The sequence below is a fragment of the Cannabis sativa genome, chromosome 1 (assembly GCF_029168945.1).
Source record: "Cannabis sativa cultivar Pink pepper isolate KNU-18-1 chromosome 1, ASM2916894v1, whole genome shotgun sequence".
Taxonomy (NCBI): Eukaryota; Viridiplantae; Streptophyta; class Magnoliopsida; order Rosales; family Cannabaceae; genus Cannabis; species Cannabis sativa.
The window spans coordinates 31002215-31024495 of NC_083601.1; the positions used below are offsets into that span (position 1 = coordinate 31002215).

General features: G+C 32.3%; 1 protein-coding gene, 1 long non-coding RNA gene and 1 other non-coding gene across 3 annotated transcripts; all 3 read left to right on the plus strand.

The window, feature by feature from the left end:
* Nucleotides 1-1920: 1920 nt before the first annotated feature.
* On the plus strand, nt 1921-2027 carry LOC133033760 (small nucleolar RNA R71). Its single transcript, XR_009685826.1, has one exon. It is a non-coding gene; the product is annotated as a small nucleolar RNA R71 (small nucleolar RNA).
* A 4515-nt stretch (nt 2028-6542) lies between these two features.
* On the plus strand, nt 6543-8363 carry LOC133029212 (uncharacterized). The gene is made up of 3 exons (XR_009683368.1): nt 6543-6738; nt 7576-7617; nt 8087-8363. It is a non-coding gene; the product is annotated as an uncharacterized LOC133029212 (long non-coding RNA).
* An 8871-nt stretch (nt 8364-17234) lies between these two features.
* Nucleotides 17235-20438, plus strand: LOC115704430 (metalloendoproteinase 5-MMP-like). The gene is made up of 2 exons (XM_061108044.1): nt 17235-17688; nt 19556-20438. Exons 1-2 carry the CDS (start codon nt 17471-17473, stop codon nt 20262-20264), a joined length of 927 nt encoding a protein of 308 aa, XP_060964027.1. The 5' UTR covers nt 17235-17470; the 3' UTR covers nt 20265-20438.
* Nucleotides 20439-22281: the final 1843 nt, after the last annotated feature.

Here is a 22281-nt window from a genome sequence, read left to right on the forward strand (position 1 = left end):
TACAACTATCGTCAAGCTTATTGCCATTCCTTAACTAAAGCAAAAAAAAACTAAAAACAGAAAATTAAAAATGCAGAAATTAAAGTGCAGAATTTAAAATTTTTAAGTCTCTCCCCCCAAACTAAATATTACAGTGTCCCCAATGTATACAGTAATATGCAGAGAGAAGAAACTTACCTGAGACCCTTTCAGAAAGGGTTGGGTGGACCCTTTTCATCCAAAAGAGCCCTCGTACTAAATGAAGAAAATTGTCCACCAATAGTGTTGATTTCAGATTTTTGCACAAGAGTAAGCTCACCTTCAGAACTACCACACATCAATCTTTTCCAACGACGCTGAATCGTTCGAAGTCGCTCTTTAGGCTTTGCTTTCTTCTTATCAGCTTTAACAAAAGAACCCATCACCATCTCAATCTTGCAACAGGTAGGAATGTCAGTTGGGGCAAAAACATTAAAATTGACCTCTTCATCTTGCACTCTCAACTTTAACTCCCCCTTTTGAACATCTATTACTGCTCGGCCCGTGGCTAAGAATGGTCTTCCCAAAATAAAAGGAATAGTTGAATCTTCCTCCATATCAAGAATTAGGAAATCAGCATGGAAGATAAACTTACCAACCTTCACCAGTACATCTTCAATTATCCCACGAGGATGAGTCAAAGAACGATCTGCCAGTTGTAAAGTCACTGTTGTAGGCTTTGCTTTTCCCAATCCTAGCCTCTTGAAGACAGACAAAGGCATTAGATTAATGCTTGCTCCTAGATCACATAGAGCTTTAGTTTCCACCGAACCCCCTATAGAGCATGGAATATTGAAACTACCCGGATCTTTAAGCTTGGGCGGTAGTTTCTTTTGCAAAATGGCGCTACACTCCTCAGTTAATGCCACTGTTTCATAGTCCTCCAAATTTCTCTTCTTTGACAATATCTCCTTCATGAACTTCACATAACGGGGCATTTGTTCCAAGGCTTCAGCAAAAGGAATGTTGATGTGTAGTCTTTTGAAGACCTCTAGGAATTTGGTGAACTGCTTGTCTAGATTTGACTTTCTGAGCCTCTGAGGATAGGGTATTTTCACATGGTGATCAATGCTAATTGGTGGAGACTGTTGTGGTTGGGTTGGGCTGTCAGTAGCCTTCGTTGAAGTGGGTGTTGGGGTTGACATTGGTTGCTCTTCATTCTCCTTTTCTCCATTCACTAGTTGTGGCATTTCAGGACCATCATAATTTTTACCGCTTCTCAGGGTAATTGCTTTGCAGTTTTTTTTGGGGTTTACTTCAGTTGTGCTAGGCAAATTCCCTTGAGGACGGGTTGCTACTTGAGTTGCTAGTTGGCCCATCTGTGTCTGCAGGTCTTTGATTGAAGATCTAGTTTCAGTCATGAATTGAAGCAATAAATCTGTCTGCAAACTAGAATTTCCACCAGAGGTTTGTTGCTGATTAAACTGTTGATTCTGATTCTGGTTCTGATTTCGTTGCTGATAGAACCCACTGTTTCTTCGGTTATTACCCTGGTTGAACCCATAGTTGTTGTTGTTGTTCTGTGAATAGTTTCCAATGGCTTTAGCTTCATCCATTGGCAAATCATCCACATCAGCTTGACATTCTGAAAAGTGATGGCTTCCCCCACATAACTCACACACAACTTGGGCTTGTTTAGCTTGCCCTGCAATTATCTTTGTCAATGCCTCAACCTGTGCTGTCAACTTTGTGATGGCATCAACCTCTAACACACCAGCTACCTTCTTTGATTGACTCCTCTCAGTTGGCCACTGTTGATTGTTTAGAGCCATCTCCTCCAATAGATCATAAGCCTCATTAGCACTCTTCCTCATAAAGGCTCCTCCAGCTGCTGCATCTATTAAAGTTCTTGTGTTTCCTACCAACCCATTGTAGAAGTTGTGGACCAGCATCCACTTCTCTATACCATGGTGAGGGCACTTTCTGATCAGATCTTTAAACCTCTCCCAAGCCTCATGGAGAGATTCATTATCTTGTTGGCAGAAGTTATTGATTTCTCCTCTCAGCTTTGCAGACTTGGCTGGAGGAAAGAACTTTGACAAGAATTTCGTTGCCAGATCATTCCAAGTGGCAATAGAGTTGGGTGGCAAGGAGTTTAGCCAACTCTTGGCTCATTCTCTAAGAGAGAATGGGAACAGTCTCAGTCGAATGGCATCATCACTAACTCCATTAACTTTAAAGGTTTCACAAAGTTCCATGAAGTTAGAGAGATGCAGGTTAGGATCTTCAGAAGGGAGGCCACCAAACTGAACTGAAGACTGCACCATTTGAAGTATGGCAGGTTTGATTTCAAAGTTATTTGCATCCACTGCCGGTGGCCTGATACACGACTGCACTCCCGTCAGAGTAGGGAAAATGTAATCTCTCAAGCTGCGACCATTAGCTTGATCTTCTACTGCGCCACCATTGTTACCGTTATTGCCTCCATTGTTTGCAGCATTAGCAGCCATGATTTCTGAAGTTTCACCAGTTGCTGAAACTCCTTGTTGCCTCTTATTCTTTCGGTTTCTCCTACAAGTTTTCTCGATTTCGGGATCAACTGGTAATATCACAGCTTGTCCTTGACGGCGCATACACTTATGATTCCTGAAATAGATCACGAAAATATTGCAAGAAAAAGGTTAGAAAAATCAGCAAGAGAAAATATACCAAAGTAGAAGTTAGTATAATTTTGTGTAATATTAATCTTTAAACAATTCCCCGGCAACGGCGCCAAAAACTTGTTACAAAAATTATGTTTATTACGTAAGTGTACGTATCAAGTAGTATCTCACGCAAGTGGGGTCGAACCACAGGGAATTGGATTAAGTACTACTAAACTATACTTACGATTCTATTTGGTAAAATAATAAGTTTGCAATTTGAAAGTAAATAACTCAGAAAATTAAAGAGAAAATAAACGAAGATTAATCAAGATGAGAGATTAGGGAGGTGAATCCTGTTGATAAGCTACCAATGTTAATACCTAATTGCTATCCTTATCTCAATGTGAATGACAGATTATAAATTAACCTAACTCTTTTCAGATCTTTTAGGTTCTAAATAATATGTTCTCTAATTAACTTCTTAATTAAATCAACACAAAATCAGCATTAAGCAATAATCTATTAGTCACTGAGGCTATGTAAATACTTTCGTTTCACATCAAAACCTAGACTATCCAAATTTTAGCATTCTCAATTCTCACTTTTCAGATTTCGAATTGAGATCATTAAACATGTAAAAGGTGATCAAGCTTGCACATGGAATTAAACACAAATAAAGATAGTATTCACACATAAGATGAAGGAATGGCAATTATTTATTAACTAGGCATAAACTTAAACAACAATCATCATCCTCCCTTATTGGGAAATTTAGTTCATAATAACTCTAAAAACATCCATGATTAATTCAGAAATAAAAACAAACATAAAGAAGAATAAAAAGGGTAAAAGAAAGAAACTAGAAGGTGGTATCGCTCCGGGTCTTCAAGATAGCTCCCTCTCCACTTGCCTCCACTATTAGGTCTGTTTTTGCTTAGTTCTGACCTTCAATGTCGTATTCCTTATATAGGGATGAGTGGTGTGCCTCCAATTGAGTGAAAAATCAAAATTAGGTCAAATCTGCGATTTTCGTACCTAGTCGTGACTAGCATTTAAGCTAGTCGCGACTACAGGCAAAACTCGAAAAACCGAGTTTCTGCCAAACTCTCGAAGTCGCGACCAGGGTCGCGACCTGGCTCTCTGGAGGTCGCGACTACTGATGCGTCTGGAGCCGAATTTTCCAATTTTTTCCAAATTTGTCCCAGTTTTTTGCCATTTGACTGAATTCGAACTTTAACACCCCGGGAATCTAAAATAATGAAAATCAAGCGTAAAACTGCTCCAAAAGACACCAATAGACGAGATAATGCTAACTTTAAAGACCTGAAATATAGGTTAATTATAACCTAACAATACCACACAATCGGATCACCATCGGACAGAACATCATACCCAAACACTAAAGTCACAAGTAAAATGGCCATCGGACCAGCCATCGGACCCTATAAACCTAACTTCAACAATAAACAATTAGACCATACCATAAGACTAACATCGGACACCCTATCATACTGATATAGACATCATCCCAAACCTAGAATCTGAACTAATCATCGGACCACCATTAGACCCTTATCGAGCACTTTTGGACTAAGCGAAAAAAAAAAACCAGAAACGAGAAAAAATGCAAAAAATTTGAAGAACGACTATTTTCACACAAAAAACAATATAAAATAGCCACAACCAACAGATTGGACATCAAAATAGCATTATAAACTAAATAGAACAGCCAACAATAAGATTAAACAAAGAAAATTCATTACTCATTGAATCGTATTTGGTGCTCCATCACTCCCTCCAAAAAAAAAACCACCAGAGCACTTATTATATGAGCTTTTGGTGTAGTTTGTATGAAAAATTAGTGTTATTTGGTTAGAAAATGAGACAAGATAACGAGGTTTATGAGTGAGTTAGTGTGAATGAGTGAAGAGATAAAAGAAATATAAGTTAGGTGTTAGGAGGGGTATTATGGGGATAGAATAAAAAATTTGCCTTTTCTCTTAATTTTTTTTGAGAAAAAGCGTTTATATCATAAATTCAAATAAGTTAGACCTCTTGGTCGTTACAAAATATATTGTCAGGTAAGGAGGACACCGGGATAGTCCCAAACACCTGATGAGCAAACGCCCATCTAGCCACATTATGAGCGGCAAAATTATAAGTTCTACGAACATAAGAGAAATTACAACTAATAAATATCATGGTTTAAGTTTCAAATTTTCCCCTAATATATGCACAATCAATAAAATTTCCCTTGTAAATTTAGTTTTATATTCTCTCATATGATGGTGCACTCCGCATGTGCGTGTTTATTTTTTTATATAGTTTGATTGGTTCTTATTTCTCAATAGAATAATTAGTATTTTTTTCTTCCTAAATTTTCGATACTACATGATTCTGCCCTCTAAAATATATGGCTTGTTAAAAATTCTTCCTTAAATACAACAATCAGATAACTATGCCCCTTCTATTAAATTATATTTCTTTTACCGTTAAAAATAATATTTTTACTCACTCAATTTTAACCAATATAAAATTTTATTCCCTTTTATTAAAAATATATTGACTTTGAAATTTGGACTGAACTTCTAAGCCACACCCGCTTGATAGATTGGCGAGAAAGGAAAAGTAGTTAAGTAATTATAAGTGCGACACAATAAATTCATAGTAGTTCACTCCCTGTATCGCGACAATAATGGAGCTACGTCTACTTTGATTTTTTATTTCTCATGAGATGGTAATTACCAAAAAAAGGCTAAGTGTCAGAAGCTCCAATTTCTAGGGAGAGAAACTCTGACCTCGTAGGTAGTTTTTTAAACTTAAAAAATGAGCTAAAGGAGCTCTCCTTTTATAGGTGAAAGAGGCCCACAAAAATGGGAAAAAAATACAAATTGTATGTTTTTGGTTCTTGATGATGATCTAACAGCGAAAATTAGCTCTTAGTAGTGATGGCTATTTTTTGAAGCCCAGCAGGTCCTACTACGGGTAACTTGAAGCTTATTTTCGTAACTCTCTTGGAGTGAAATTTGACGATGATATATTCAGATTTACGATTGAAATGTGGGACATGACTTGATATAGCATTGAATTAGCTTCAAGCTGCAAGTTGAATCGCATTAATCAGATCAATATTGAGTGAGTTATGGCTATTTTATTGAAGACAGTTCATGACCCAGCACCAAGGTTGACATGCAGCGCCCAAGTTGACATCCTAGTGCCCATGTTGACATATGACGTCAACTTGGATGTTTGGTAAGTATAAAAATGTCCAAGGGATATACTTTAAGATGCCTGAATGATATTTTAACATCACTTAGTTTGTTTTAGTGTTGTAGCGAATCTGATCACCAATTCTCAAAGATGTTGTTGTTCTGCAGATATGAGAAACTCGAAACTCTTCATTTCCAAGTGAGTTTCCCATGTTGGAAATGAGAAATACAAAGTTGTGAATTTAACTTCTCTTACTTCATGTGTAATACTCAATTTATATATAATGGCAATCTATATATTAACTATGTAATTTAAGTATAAATATTATTATTATGATTATAAATATGAGAACCTTGTTTTAGTAGAAGTTGTATTGATATTGGAAATTTAAGCTATTAGTAAGCTATATTTGAAAAGAAAAAAAACAAAAAAAAAAAGTTTGTTTGGTGATATTTTTGTGATTTTAATTGAATAGTTGTCTTTGATATATAGTCTTTTCGGTTGGAGTGAAAATAATAGATAAATAAAGGATTTAAAATGATATATATGTATTTATATTTTACTTTTGATGAGGAATAGTGACTTAGTTGGTTTAGCCGAGATATACGAGGGAGGTTATGAGATTTTTTTAAATTCGAATTGGGTGATGCCAATTAGATGCAACTAAGGATAGATATATATATAAAATCATAGTTATAGTAATCATATAATATACATAAATTTTTATCTTTATGTGATATTGGAGTGAGAGAGAAAGTGATCAGAGTAGGAAGGTGATTGTGGTCTGGTCTCTTTGTAAATCGTAGTGCATCTTACGTAAAAGTTTCTACTGAGGTTTGACTAGGGTGTGGCTACAAAGGCTGCTATCATATATTGGATCTGAAAATAAAAATTAGTGCAAACTCTTTCACCCTTCACTGTTAAGGTAAGGAACTCTCAATTTCTGCTTTAAAGAAAAACTATTATTTCATTTAAACTGTCATATCTCCCTGCTCGTATGTCCGTTTTCAGTAATCTAGGTACCGTTTTAAAGATAATTTAATGATCTATATTTTTTATAAAGAAACGTTTTCCTAATTCTGATTATTTCGATGTCAAAAATTCATGTTTTATATTGACTGTCAAATTACAGTTTTTTTTAAATTTCTTTCCGACATTGCCTTAGTAAAAGTATAATATCTCTCTCGATATCTATTATTTTCCAGTGATTCTTATACTGTTAGAAAGATAATTCAATAATCCATATTTTCTTTGAAGAAATCTTTCCCTAATTCGGAGTTCTTACCAGTCAAAAGTTAGTATCTTTACTCGGTTATGATATTTCGTTTTAAGTTTTGTTTCAGAAAAAGTGTCTTCAGTAAAAATTCAATATCTCTCTCACTTTTAATTCATTTTAAAAGATCTTTATCTCATTTTAAAGCTTAAAAAAATAGCTACATTTTTTATGAAGTAAGTATTGTCTAGATCGGGGTGTAACTATTTTTAAAACTTTTATTTTTGGGCTGTATTCAGAAATCGGCATGATCCAGGATTTTAAAGAAACTGTTTTGAGAAAACATGCATAACTCCTAGGTTATAGCTCCGATTTTGATGATCTTTATACCGTTAGAAAGGTATTTCAATTAACTAAAAACTTTGTGAACAGTAGGACTTCTAATTCAAACATTTTATGAGTCAAATTCTAGGATAAACTTGCTGTACAGTAAGAGTAATAAATATATTGAGTTTATCGGTGGACTAAGGGTTTCATTAAATGTTATAGGGCCTAGAAGGTATCATAGGAGTTAATTACAGCGGAGTTGAGGTAAGGAAAAATAATTATACTTTATACTTGCTTTTTATATGGTTTGAGTACCTAGTATGACTGCTTGAATAAATTGTATTGAAACTGTGGAATGTGATAGTTTCGGTGAAATAGTGTTTTATCGATGAATTGTATATGGTTGTTTAATCATGTTCCAGGTACTTGGAAGTGGTTGGAAACTACACATGTATGGTGATGTGGTAAGTGAGGCAGTGTACGTAAGGGTGCACCGGTTATTGGTAATGCGTTCTGGTTAAGAACGTAAGACACTCCAGATTTGTATGGAAGCTGGAGTGTGAGTGTGTGGTATTTCAGTATTTGTGTGGCTGCCTCTATTTATACTTATGATTAGTTTGTTGTATGTTTGATGTATATGTTTGTGCTATGATGTGTGAATACTGGTACATAGTATTTTGTTTTTTTCTTACTGGGCTTTGCAGCTCACCCCTTATTTACCCCCTATGTGCAGATAAGTAAGTCTGTAAGCTTTCGGTGACAAGTTGAGTCTGGGCAGCATGGGGTGTATCTCGTGTGATCATGTAACTGCGGGTGGTCTTGGCCATCTTCCGCTGAAAGTTTTTTTTTTAATTTATTAAACTTATCGAGGATGTTGTCGTTTGAATTTTCTATTACTTTTCCCTAAGTGGTAATATTTTATTTTCAACTGGGTACCCATGTTTTGAAAATTGTTATTTTTTTTTTAATAAAGGCAACATTAGTATCTTAACGCCAGTTTATTTATGGCATCTTATTTTACGTAAGTAAGGGCGTTACATCATGGATCTTAGTTATTGTGAAAAACTAGACAGATGGCCGAAACAGAATCAGAATTGGATAAGCAGAACGCATCGCAATAGGTCATTTGTCAACCTGGGCGCTGGGTACCCTATTCCTGAGCTCCTAGGATCTCGTTTTGATACTTCCAAGGTTCTTGAACTTGAGAGGATAAGGTATCCTACCCCATTTTCACCATTTCAAATTCATTGGTCAAATCATATTTAACATTTGAGCAATTGAAGGCAACGTCCCAAATTGATTGTTAACCTGGGAGCTGGGTTGTTGGAAATATTTTACTAAGATTTAGATTTACTAACAAATATGTTGAATTAACATCCTAAATATGAATTGCTCTAAAACAATGAAATAAACACTTAAGAGTTTAAAAAAACCTTACATTGGTTGCAGCATAATATAATGACTCATTCCGTTCAAAATCTCTAGCCCTTGATTCCTTTATGTCGCAGAGCATTATCAAGATTTGAACCTGTATCTCTTTCTCTCCTTCGGGTTTGGTTACCACCGTCTTACTCACTATGATTAAGTATTTTACTTGCTATGTGTGGGCATGACACTCTTTCACTATGGGTTTCGAATTTGGAAGAACAATGAAGGAGGTTTGAAATCACTAAGGAAGAAACTCTCTCATCTAGGTTGAAGGCAATAGTTGAATTGACAAGAGGATGAGATGAGAGCATCATGTTCCTTTTATAGTGTTTCAACTAGGGCTTAAGGCTGAATTATATGGATTAAAAAAGAATAAAATATTGGGCAAAAATTGACTTCATGACCGTACACAATAATGGACCAATTTAATAATACCATATTTTCCAATTCAATTCTATACATGTCAAAATTATTTATTTAATAATTATAATTAATTATCAAATAAAATTGTCATGCATATAATTTATTAATTAGACCATGCAAAGTCTCTTAATTAACAAATTGACCCCAAAATCTCTTTTCTTCACAATTAAGCCATTGCTTAGTGAAAATTCATAAATAAGACATAGTCTAATTTTAGAATTATAATTGATTAATTAAAATCAATTAACTGAGTCTGCAAGCAGTATTATCTTAACTAGTGAAGGGACCATGAGCCTATATAACCGAGCTTTCAATAAGTAGATCTAGAATTCACCAAGTAAACTCTAACTTATTAATTCCGCCTTGCGCCACTATAAATTTGGAATTGAATAGCACTCTCAAGTATATAGAATGCTCTATATGTACCACGATATAGATACGTTATGATTATCCATTATTACAATCCTAATAGTCAAGGATTCTCTATATATGATATACACTGAATAGGGACAAATTTACTGTTCTATTCTTCAATGTATTTTATCCTTAAAACACTTAGTTACCTATAAATGATACTTCAGTAAAATAATATAATTACTGAAATGATATCTCAATCATTCATCTCTATCAAGCCAAGCTCAAAGGAAATCATCGTTTCACTTTTAAATACTTATAGAAGCTACAGATTCCATATATATGATCAACGCTCTCACTTAATTGAACTACCATGTTCTCAAGATGTAAGTATCCACCAGAACTATTAGTTAGCATCCACAAACAACTTGAAGAACATAAATAATGCAACTAATTTGAACCTAACCATATCAGGATTAAGATTCATAGACCTAAGATCAACCATTGATATTGACTTAGAAATATATAACGTTTATGATATTTTATCCAAGATCAATATCGGTCCCTTCCAATGTATACTCCATACATACACTACTGGTAAACTTTGCCAATGCCCTGGGAAGGACATAACACTTATCCAAGGTGTAAGTATACCTTATCGCCGATTATCATGCCAGTCTAAATCCAGTGAACTGACAAATCATGGGAATTAAACTTTTGAACATATAATCATGATTATATTCCACTGTGCTGACGACACTATAATCATGAACAAATATATATGTTCTGGACTTAATAGAATTTATACATTAAACATAATCATGAAATAAATCATGTGAACCATGCAACATAAAATGATTTCTGATATTATATTAATTAGTAAATCTGATTATATTGAAATGAGTTTTATTTAGGGCACAAAACCCAACATGGGCCCCGTTTTTAAGGGCTCGAGTTTGCTCGAATCTTCATTATTTCTAATGACAAAAAAAAATCTTGAAATACTATTTGGTGAACTTGATTGGAAACAATCCAGGTTAACAAAATGTCAACTTGGGCGCTGGGCCCAGCACAAGGTGTCAACCTGGGCGTTGGGTCCTAGTTATGGCCCTCTAGAAATTCCGTTTGGTCCCCATAAATAGTTGAATCTCAATATTTTCTGTCTTTGGAGAAGATGCTTGAAATAAATCTTGGAAAACACCATAAAAAATGGCTTAGGTTGACAAAATGTCAACATGGGCGCAGAGCCAGCCCCAAGTGTCAACTTGGGCACTGGGCCATGCTTTTGGCACTCAAGAAGTGTAGTTTCTTCTCCAAAAGGACCTATTTTCCCCTATTTTCGATGAAGAAAAAGAAGATGCAAAAGTCAGATCTTTGATGTGATACTTGGAAGGTGCCCATATTAACATAGTATAAACTTAGGTGTTAGGTGCTCGGGGTCCCGGGTGCTCAAAAATTAACTTGCTCTAATTCTAATTCTGATGCCTCAAATATGTCTAGTTGATGTCTCAATGCATGTTTTGACCCTTTTTCACTAAGATGGTCCCGAAAACTGAAACCTTAGTTGGATATGTCAATGTGGGCGTCGATTGAAACCTTAGATGCCCAAGTCGGCTTCCAGGTTGCACGTTCGTGTATTTTAGCTCTCGCGGCTTGGATTAGGTTGCTCCATGTCTTCATGGTACAAATTACTGAAAGATAGTGAGTTGGATTCAAGTTATTGAAGTTCGAACTTCCATCTCAGAGATCCCAAAATCAACTTGGGCGCAGGGCTAGGGTCCCCACCCAGGTCAACTACTATGAATTGCTCAACTCCGTGCCATCATTCCTCTTGTCACGTGTCAAATATTAATGTCCACGCCACCAGGAAAAGTTTTCGAGTTAACAACAAAAAATTAATTCTAATGAAAACAATTAATAAAAATTATTAAAAAACCTGATAAAAATATTAAATTAATTAAAAAATATTAATTTTACTTAAAAAACTTAAACTATTCCTAAAAAATATTTTCAAACATTATTTATTTATAAAAACGTATCTTATAAACTCATATCTCAAAAAATAAAATAAAAAATAATTAAAAATTCTATAAAAATAAAAATTATTTTGAAAAAAATAGAAATGAAACTAAAAAGATGGTATGTTTACTTAAACAAATCAAAATTTTTGGAGAAAAAATAGACTTAAACTTATTCAGGTAAAATTTAGTTTTTACAAATATTGAATTTTTAATATATTTTTTTAAATCTAAATAGATTTTCAAATAAAAAATATATTTTTTAAAATCTCTTAATTACTTTTAAAATTTTAATTTTTTTTTATTATTTTAAATTATTTTTTTAAGATTTAAATTAATTTTTTAAAATTTACTAAAAAGAATATTGAATCTTTCTTATTTTTATTTAGAGGAGTTACAGTTTGATAGTTGTCAAAGTTTAGGGGATAAATTATTAATTTGCAAGGACACGTTAACATTTAAACGGAATAATGAGATAGAACCTAACAGAATGACTAAATTTATTTAAATGTAAAAGTTTAGGAAAAATTTTAACAAGCCGTATATTTTAGATGATACAAAATTATTTAGTATTGTCGAAAGTTCAAAAAATAAAATTACTAATTATTTTTCTCAATATATGTACCAGACATGCAACCCAACACCAACACCAACACCAAAGTTGATATATATTTTGGGTGTGTTTAGTAACAATTTTTTAATCAGTTTTTGTTTTTAAAATTTGAAAAGTAAAAATATTTTCTAAAATTATATGTTCTATAAAACTGTTTTCACTTTTTAATTGAGAAAAAAAATTACTTTCTAAATTTTTTTAAATACTTTTTTTCTTAATCAATATTTTGGACTCTGACTCCAACCTAAATCTTGGAACCCGAACGGACCCTAGTCCCGACTCTGGACCCAGACCCGACTCCTGGTTCTAGCTTCGGACTTGAACCCAATTTAAATAAAATTAATAAGTAAAAATAAAAATAAAATTTTCAGAACACATTTCTATTTTTTATTTTTAAAATTAGAAAATAAAAATAATTATAAAACATATTTATGTTTTTCAAAATTAAAATTTTAAAAACAAAATATTACCATTTTTATTTGCCTATTTTGGATGCATGGTTAACTTCAAAAATAATTAAATAAATGATAATTTAAGTACTAGTAGAGTGATAGATTAAGTATATAATAGCTTAATTTATGGGCTTGTTTGGAACGCCGTATTAAGTCGTATTGTATTGTATTGTATTATATTAAATTGTATTTTATGCAATATTTTTATATAAAACTATATTTGGTATTAACTTTTATGGACACTTAAATATATAATATTTTAGTATAAATTAAAGTTTAACATAGTTTTATATAAAAATATGATATATAATTCAATTCAATATAATACAATACAATACAATACAACTTGATACGGCGTTCCAAACAAGCCCAAATAACTTAATTAGGTAGGCTACTATTCTGAACTTCTAGAGGGTCTTGCGGCGTACGTCGACTTTGATTTAATATATATGACTATTGAATGTATTATATATAGTTCACGGAACGCGGTCTTCGATCTCCACTCCCAGTGCTGAAACTTCAAACCTTGTGTATATATGTTTACGTAGTTACTTGATCAGTAGTTTATGAACACAACAAATATCCCTTGACTTTTTAGTTGACAGTCCGCGCTTCGCGGCGGAAGTTTAAAAAAATTTAATATCATTAATTTTTATATAATTTTTATTTGAATAATATGAAAAGTTAAATATATAAATGGGTTAGCTCAATATGTAAGTATAATATTTTTTATAATGAAAGCCCGATATAGTTCATATAACACGCTTCTGTATATATCTCGATTATTTAAAATTATTCTCATCACTATATATCACATTTTGTTATCACCGTATCTTACTAACTCGCTATCATTTTAGCTTATCAAAAAATAAATCAAGCAAAGAGTTAACATTATTAACTTATTTTTTTACAATTTTTCTTTGAATAATTAATATGATAAGTTAGGTGTAAGAGAAATAGTTTAAGAATTAAGATATACACATTTATATATTTAGAGATCCAGAGAAAGTTTAATTAGTAAGTGATTGAAAAAAATGTGGGAGTTATTATTTTTAAAATTATGTAATCGATCGATATTTAAAAAAAGATATAGCTAATAAAGAAAAAAAGAAAAATCGTGTTTTTTTTTTTTTAAAAAAAAAAGAAGAAGTGATTTTAGAGTTATCATTCTTTAAATATTATGTGATATTTGGTTTTTTTTTTTTTCTGAAAAAAAAAACTTGAAAGAAAAATGTGAGTTAATTATCATATTTGAAAAAAAATAGCTTATAAAGAAAAAAATTGTTTGGTTTCAAAAAATAAAAAAATAATTTTAGAGATATTTTTTAAATTACGTTATACTTGCATCTAACAAAAATCTTAAAAAAAATAATGTACAACATATATAACTAATAATTTGAAAAAAAAAGTGGTGATAGATTTGGAGGTATTATTTTTCAAAATAATAAAATAAAAAAATTAAAAATCAAGACAAAAATAAATAGAGATATATATTTTTAAAGCTAATAAAAAATTTAAAAAAAATAAGAGAATTAAAGAGAGAACAAATAATATTAATTAAAGAGATTTTAGAATGTCATGTCACGTCTCATATCATTCATTTATATATATATAAAAATGGATAAATACCATTTTAGATCCCGTGTTTTGCAAAAATTATTAATTGGACCATTTGTTTTGTTAAATGACAAAATAGACCCTACATTTTCTAAAATAGTACAAATAGGACCCTGAATTGATTTTTTGTCAAAATAAAATTTAATTATAATTCGATCTAAAAGTGTTATGACAAATTTGTTTACATTTTATGTATCTGTTCGTATCAAGAATTGTTTTCAAGTTGATTATATTAAAAAAAATTGTCAAAAATTAAACTTAGAGTCCTATTTTTACTATTTTGGAAAATACAGGGTCCATTTTGTCATTTAACAAAACACAGGGTTCAGTCGGTAACTTTTGCAAAACACAGGGTCCAAAATAGTATTTACCCTATATAAATATAGATAAATGTACGGGTTTAAATATTTATAAACATAATTAAAAATTAAAAAATTGAGAGAATAAAGGAGAGGAGAGAAAAAAAAATTCTACGATTTTAGAGTGTCATGTCACCGTCTCATATATAAATATATAGATATATTATTGATGATTAGTAATAATAGTAATAATAATAATAATAATAATAACACCGTACGATTTTAGAGTGTCATGTCACCGCCTCATATAGATATATATATATATTGATAGTAATAATAATAAGATAAAAATATGTGATATGGATATTATATAGTATTCTTTTTTTTAAAAAAATAATTAATTTATGTTAAATATTTTTATGAAAAAGTTTATTAAAATAATAATAATAATAATAATAATAATAATAATAATAATAATAATAATAATAATAATAATAATAATAATAATAATAATAATAATAATAATAATAATAATAATAATAATAATAATAATAAACAATGGGGAAATTTCATTTTTTGCCCTTAATAAAACCCCCAATATCAAAATTTAGACCCTTCACTAATTTGTACAAATTAATTCCATTGATTACATTAACTTCCCATTTTACCCTTTTATTAAAAAAAAATTAAAAAAAATTGTTAAAAACTAAAAAAACTTCCCTCTCTTTTCCTCTCTCTCTTGCCTCTTGTGCACCCCTCTCTCTCTCTAGAAAAAAATTGAAAAAACTTCCCTCTCTCTTCCCTGTTGAATGTTTATTTCTCTGTGGATAAGTTGTGTTATATAAGAAACTACCGGAGCACACCCCAATCACTCAAGAATCTTACACCATTATAATGGATAAGTTGTGTTTTAAGCATTTTGTTAGATTTTATGTAGTTTGCTTTCGTTATATGTGTCGTATTTATTGGAACTGGTATTTTTTGGTTTGAAATGGTAGAGATCTTGCAGATCTAGTTTTCTGTCGAAATCTGGGTTTTCCAGATATTATCGACAGTTTATCGATAGAATATCGATGCTATGTCGATATCCTGCTAAGAAAGGTCAGGGATGACCATTATCGACATGTTGTCGACAGTTTGTCGATATCATATCGATTAAAAAGCAAATTAACCCTAAAATTGAAAGTAGTTTGACCAATAAAATTGTCTGTGTTGTTAATGTATATCGATGGGATGTCGTAGGTGTATCGATAGGATGTCGACACAATGAGAATAAAAAAATTTTGACCTAAAATGTCGATAATTTGTCGACGGTATATCGATATTTTATCGACAATGTGATTTAATTGCTTTCTGTGTGATAATATCGACCTCATGTCGACATGATGTCGATATTGTGTCGACAATTTTGTTTGCTAAATAGGCGTGATCATACTTGGAATATCGATAGCATGTCGACAGTATGTCGATATGTTGGCGACAATGTGATGTAATTGCTTTCTGTGATTGCTAAGTGTGATATCGATTGATTGTCGACATCATGTCGATAGTGTGTCAACAATTTTGTGTCGACAAATTCTCAAATAAATTATGTATGTTAATTTGCTTTTTAATCGACATGATATCGACAAACTGTCGACAACATGTCGATAATGGTCATCCCTGACCTTTCTTAGCATGATATCGACATAACATCGATATTCTATCGATAAACTGTCGATAACTTCTGGAAAACCCAGATTTCGACAGAAAACTAGATCTGCAAGATATCTACCATTTCAAACCAAAAAATACCAGTTTCAACAAATACGACACATATAACGAACACAAACTACATAAAATCTAACAAAATGCTTAAAACACAACTTATCCATTATAATGGTGTAAGATTCTTGAGTGATTGGGGTGTGCTCCGGTTTTCTAACACTGCCCACCGAGAAATAAACATTCAACAGGGAAGAGAGAGAGGGAAGCTTTTTCAGTTTTTTCTAGAGAGAGGGAGGTGCACGAGAGGGAAGAGAGAGAGGAAGAGAGAGGGAAGAGAGAGTGAGGGAAGTTTTTTTAGTTTTTAACATTTTTTTTTTTATTTTTTAAAAAAAAAGGTAAAGTGGGAAGTTCATGTAATCAATGGAATTAATTTGTACAAATTAGTGAAGGGTCTAAATTTTGATATTGGGGGTTTTATTAGGGGCAAAAAAATGAAATTTCCCTAAACAATGTGTGACATAGGTATTATAATATATATTGTTTTTTTTTAAAAAAAATAATTTATATTAGATATTTTTATGAAAAATTTATTAAAATAATAGTAAAATATTAATTTATAGATTTATACTTTAATAAAATATTAAGAAAAGAGAGAATTAAGGAGAGAAGAAAAATAGTTTTAACTCATTCCTCTCTTTTATATATATATATTGATTATTAGAAATTTGTATTTATTCAATTATTGGGAATCCTTAACTAATTAAAGGGTAATGGCATGTCGGGCTTCTTAAAACGTTATCAATGCTTTCCTAACTAATGATTGAGAATTGTTAAAAAACTATCAGCTTAATCAGTAGTCATGATCATATCTCACTATTAATTTAATAACTATATTAGGAATATAATTAGCCATTTTGCGAGGGATGATCTCGTGGAGCATTGTATACGTACGATCGATTCCAAGTAATTACCACTCAAAAGCACGACATTGCTAAGGCATTATTCTTACGTACGTACGGTGTGTTCCGTCAAACAAGGCATGCAATCGTTGAATTAGTTATACACACACACACACTATATATATAGGTAGAAAGCCGAAGATATATTATCATATAACCAAACTTATATATAGCAATAGCTAGCACCAAATAAACTCATCATATATACAATATAATACATTATATATTATTATTAAGTGATAATATAATGGCTTCCAAAATCTCATTATTGGGAGCGATTTTCCTAGTATTAGCAGTTACGCTATCTTATATAGAAAGAGCTGAATCAAAACACACAGCCTTCGAATTCATCGGCCACTTGAAGGGATGTCACAAGGGCCAAAACGTCACTGGGGTCCACCAACTCAAGCAGTACCTACACAAGTTTGGTTACTTGGATACTAATACTACGAAAAGAAATCATCTGTCCCCAATTTCCTATCCCATTCCTGTCCCTCCAATAATTATCTGCCACCTATTTTTTTTTTCCACATCATTTGCTTACTTTTTTTTAAACGTTTGCTCTCTTAGTTAGTTCCGTTTATTTCTTAATCTTCCCACCCACAACCTTTTCTTCATTAATTACAATATTTTATGGTTTTAAAAAAAAATATTTACAATATATCTTCACAAAATTCAAAATCGTTTCAACTTCCCTTATTTATATCCTACACTCTTAAGAAACCATCAATATATAATAACTAATATTTAACACATAATTATATAATTATGCAAAACTCACTTGTTTGAGCTACCCAAATTAATATGCAACCTTATTAAAAAAAAAAAAAAAACTATCAACATAATTATATAAGAATTAATATTAAAAATATCAATAATTTGTATCTAAAGTTAAATATATATATATATATGGGTGCACTCTTAATGGTTATTACCCATGAATGGGTAATATTAGAAAATTTTGAGTTTTTATAATTAATTTTTCTATTTAATTAGAAAAATTTCTCATTTTTACATTATATGGGCTGAGATTGGTGTATTAGCTGAAAAAAAATAATAAAAAAAAATTTTTTGGCAAAAAAATGATAAAAAAAATTGAATTCGACTTAAATATTTTACATATAAATATATTTTTATATAGTGTAAAAAAGATGTATTTTTTTGATATATTTTTTTAATTGAGTAGCTAAATTAAGCATAGAAATTCAAATTTCTCTTTTATTATTCGCTATCGGACCAAGATCTAATGGTTTAATATTTTTGAAATTAATATTTATAGTTAAATTTGTTTATTACCCATTGGTAATACCCATTAAGAAGTATTTTTATTTATATATATATATATATTATATTTTGGTTTTATTTTAAAACATATAAAGATTGGACATAAACTTTTTGTAAATCGCTCAACTCAAATAATTCGCTCAAATGAAATTGAGATAACTCGACGAAAAATACAAACCGAAAAATCTGACGAAAATATAACCTGCCCAATCTTTATATTGGGTTGGTTAAAAATAATAACAATCAACCGGAACTAACCCAAACAACCCGATTAAGAGGATTTTTATATATTTATATATCATATAATTTATATGACTATTTAAAAAAATATAAAGTTCAAACTAATATGTTTTTTTATGGTGGTTGATTTGAATTATATTTGTCTCATTATTACAATTAACTAAAATATAACAATTGAATGTAAAAATTAAGAAAAAATATATTAATAGTCGGTTTGGACGGGTTAATCTGACCAAACCACTAATTTCATTGGGCGAGTTAGTACTATTTTCTTTTTTTTAATTGGATGGGTTGCACATAGATTTTTGTAACCCGATCTTTACATTGGGTTGAATGAAATATAACATGAACCGATCAAACCAACTAACGTACACCCCTATATATGAATTATTCAAAATAATAAAAATAAAAATTTTGATTTGAGAAGTAATACTTTTTTCAAAAAATAAAAAAATAATTAACATAATGGCAAATTAATTATTGTTGGATTATATTATTCAAGAAAATATAGAAAACTATAGCACGCAGTTTTATGTAAGCCATTTTCATTTAACTTTTTTGTTAGTACAATTATTTTTCATTTAGTCGAATGAGAATAAATTTAATGAGGTGAAAGTATTTATTTTTTATTTATTTATTTGATGTAAAAGTGAAAGTATTAATAGTGGAAAGTGATTTTGGGGAATAGAGATAGATAAAGAAAATGACGGAGAGTTTAAAAGTTAACAGATGAGCGAGAGAGCAAAAAGTTAACATCTGGTATTTATTTATTGGAGGGACAGGGATGGAACAGGAAAAATTGGGACAGACGATTTTTTTCCAACCACGCCAACGACGATCTCTACGACGACGTTTTGGAATCTGCCGTCAAGTCCTACCAGCAACACCACCACCTCAAAGTTACCGGAACCCTAGACCCGGAAACCGTGAAAGAAATGACCAAGCCTCGATGTGGACTTCCTGATATAGTCAACAACAAAAACCACGACCATCACCACCATAATAACCGCAAGCTCTACCGCTTTTTTCAAGGAAACCCTCGTTGGCGAAAATCCAGACTCACTTATAAGTTTCGATCAATTGCTAACTCGGCATCTGCCGAGAGCATAAGGTCCATCTGCGCCCGAGCTTTCGAGAAGTGGGCGCAGGTGAGTCATTTTACTTTCCAAGAAGTTGGGGAGAGCAGCACGGCTGATATAGTGATCGGGTTCCATGTTGGGGACCACGGCGATCCCTATCCGTTCGACGGGCCTAGGGGGGTTTTGGCTCATGCATTTCCACCTTCAACAGGGCTTCTCCATTTTGATGGAGCTGAGAATTGGAGTATGAACCCGGGACAGAACGAGGTGGATTTGGAATCGGTAGCATTGCATGAGATTGGGCATGTGTTAGGGCTGGGTCACGACGACACCGTTCCGGATGCAATAATGTATTCGACATTCAGCTACGGATTGACCAAGAGGAATCTACATCCTGATGATATTCAAGGTGTACGTGCCTTGTATGGTCTGAGTTGAGTAATTGATCCATCAATACGTACGCACGCGTTACTATTATATATACAGTTCATATATATAATTAAATAATTTTATTCGATCAGCAAATAAATTATTCCAAATGATGAATTGTAGTTGCTTTAATATGTATTGCGCGCGTACGTAGTTAATAAAGTTATGATATTGTAAACAAATTATAATTATTACTCCTTGTAGGAATTTTGCTTGGTGAAATTCCAAGTTTAACCTACACCAACTCAATGTTCACGGTTAAAACGACAAGGACAAAATTGTCCTTTCAAATCAATTAATATCAATTCACACGACAACCAAGAATTGGTCGTTTTCACTTGCACGACAAAGGAACTTGTCGTTCTCACCAACACGACAGATCGTTTGATTCTCAAAACGATCTGTCGTTCTTCTTTGAATAAAACTCGAGAGTTCAGAGCTAACCCTAGCTCATTTCTCTCCTCGAACCTTCGAGAGTTTCAAACTCTCTCTCTCTCTCTCTGCCTTCTCTCTGGTTCTCAAACCCTAGAACCAGAGATCTCCCTCGATCTCTTGATCGATCTAACCCAGAAAATCACCCCAAACATAACACACACACATATTCACAAAGATTAGCCAAAAACACAGTATTTTAGAGTAAGAAATCAAACACCAGAAATATAGAGGTTCGCCCTAAATTAGGGGTACGTCCTCTGATGAGCTCGCCTTGAAGATCGACCTCAGATCTTGCACTATGTGAAGGAATATTACAACAGGTGAGAAATCCAGTCACAGATCGACTGGTATTTCTAAAGTATTCTCTCTTTTGTTTTTCTGTGTTTATTTCTCTCTTATTTTTCTGATTTCTCACACTAACTTTCTTTGTTTCTTTTGCATGAACTTGAAAACAACATCTGGAGCTGAACAATCTCTCAGATCTGGTAACCTAGGGCTTTTTGCTTCTGGTATATCTTTTTTCTCTTCTCTTCTGTTCCTTTATTTATAGTTGTAGTTCTAGGGTTGATCACAGAACTAGGAGTTAGTTACAACTTCGGTTGTAACTAACAACTAGTTCTTGATCCACTAGAGGCGAAGCCACCTAGGATCTGATTTCTGTTGTATTCTGTTTGCTTTTATTTGTAATTTTCACTTCATCTGTAAAACTGTAATAATAAAGGTTACAGTGAGGTCTAATTTTAACAATTTCCACCTTAGATCTCATCTGTAATCTTTATTATCATAGTTCTTCGTCCTCAAGGGTCTTAGCTCATAGTGGTAGTGGTCATCCACCACTACCAACCCCTAACAAGTCCAAGCAGTGCTTGAACTTGGTTAAGGGTAGCACCTTAGTACCGATATCAGAAGGATTCTCTTCAGTGGGAACTTTCTCTATCTGTACAACCTTCTGTGTCACTTTATCTCGTATAAAGTGATACTTTATTTCCACATGTTTGGTTCTGTCATGAAAGACAGGATTCTTACACAAGTGGATACAACTCTGGCTGTCTGAATAGATTGTAGGTTCTTCATCTAGGAGTTTAAGTTCATCTAGTAGTCCTTTAAGCCAAATGGCTTCTTTAATAGCCTCTGTAACAGCTATATACTCAGATTCTGTTGTAGATAATGCTACAACAAAGCCAGCTTGTACTTTCCAGCTGATACAATTCCCCCATAGTGTAAAGAAATAGGCAGAGGTGGATTTTCTACTATCTCTGTCACCTGCATAGTCTGCATCACTGTACCCAGTGATCATTCTGTTGTTGTCCCTTCTTTTGTAGTTTAATCCCACTTCTGTAGATCCTAGTAAGTATCTTAGTAACCATTTCATAGCCTCCCAGTGTTGTTTACCTGGGTTAGCCATGTACTTACTTAGTACACTAATGGCATAGGCTAAGTCAGGTCTGGTGCTTACCATTAGGTACATCACTGATCCCACTGCACTAGAATAAGGTACTTCACTCATAGATTCTTTCTCTGCTATAGTTTTAGGACATTGCTCCTTGCTTAGGTAGTATTGATTAGTCATAGGTTGCTTAGTTTGCTTTGC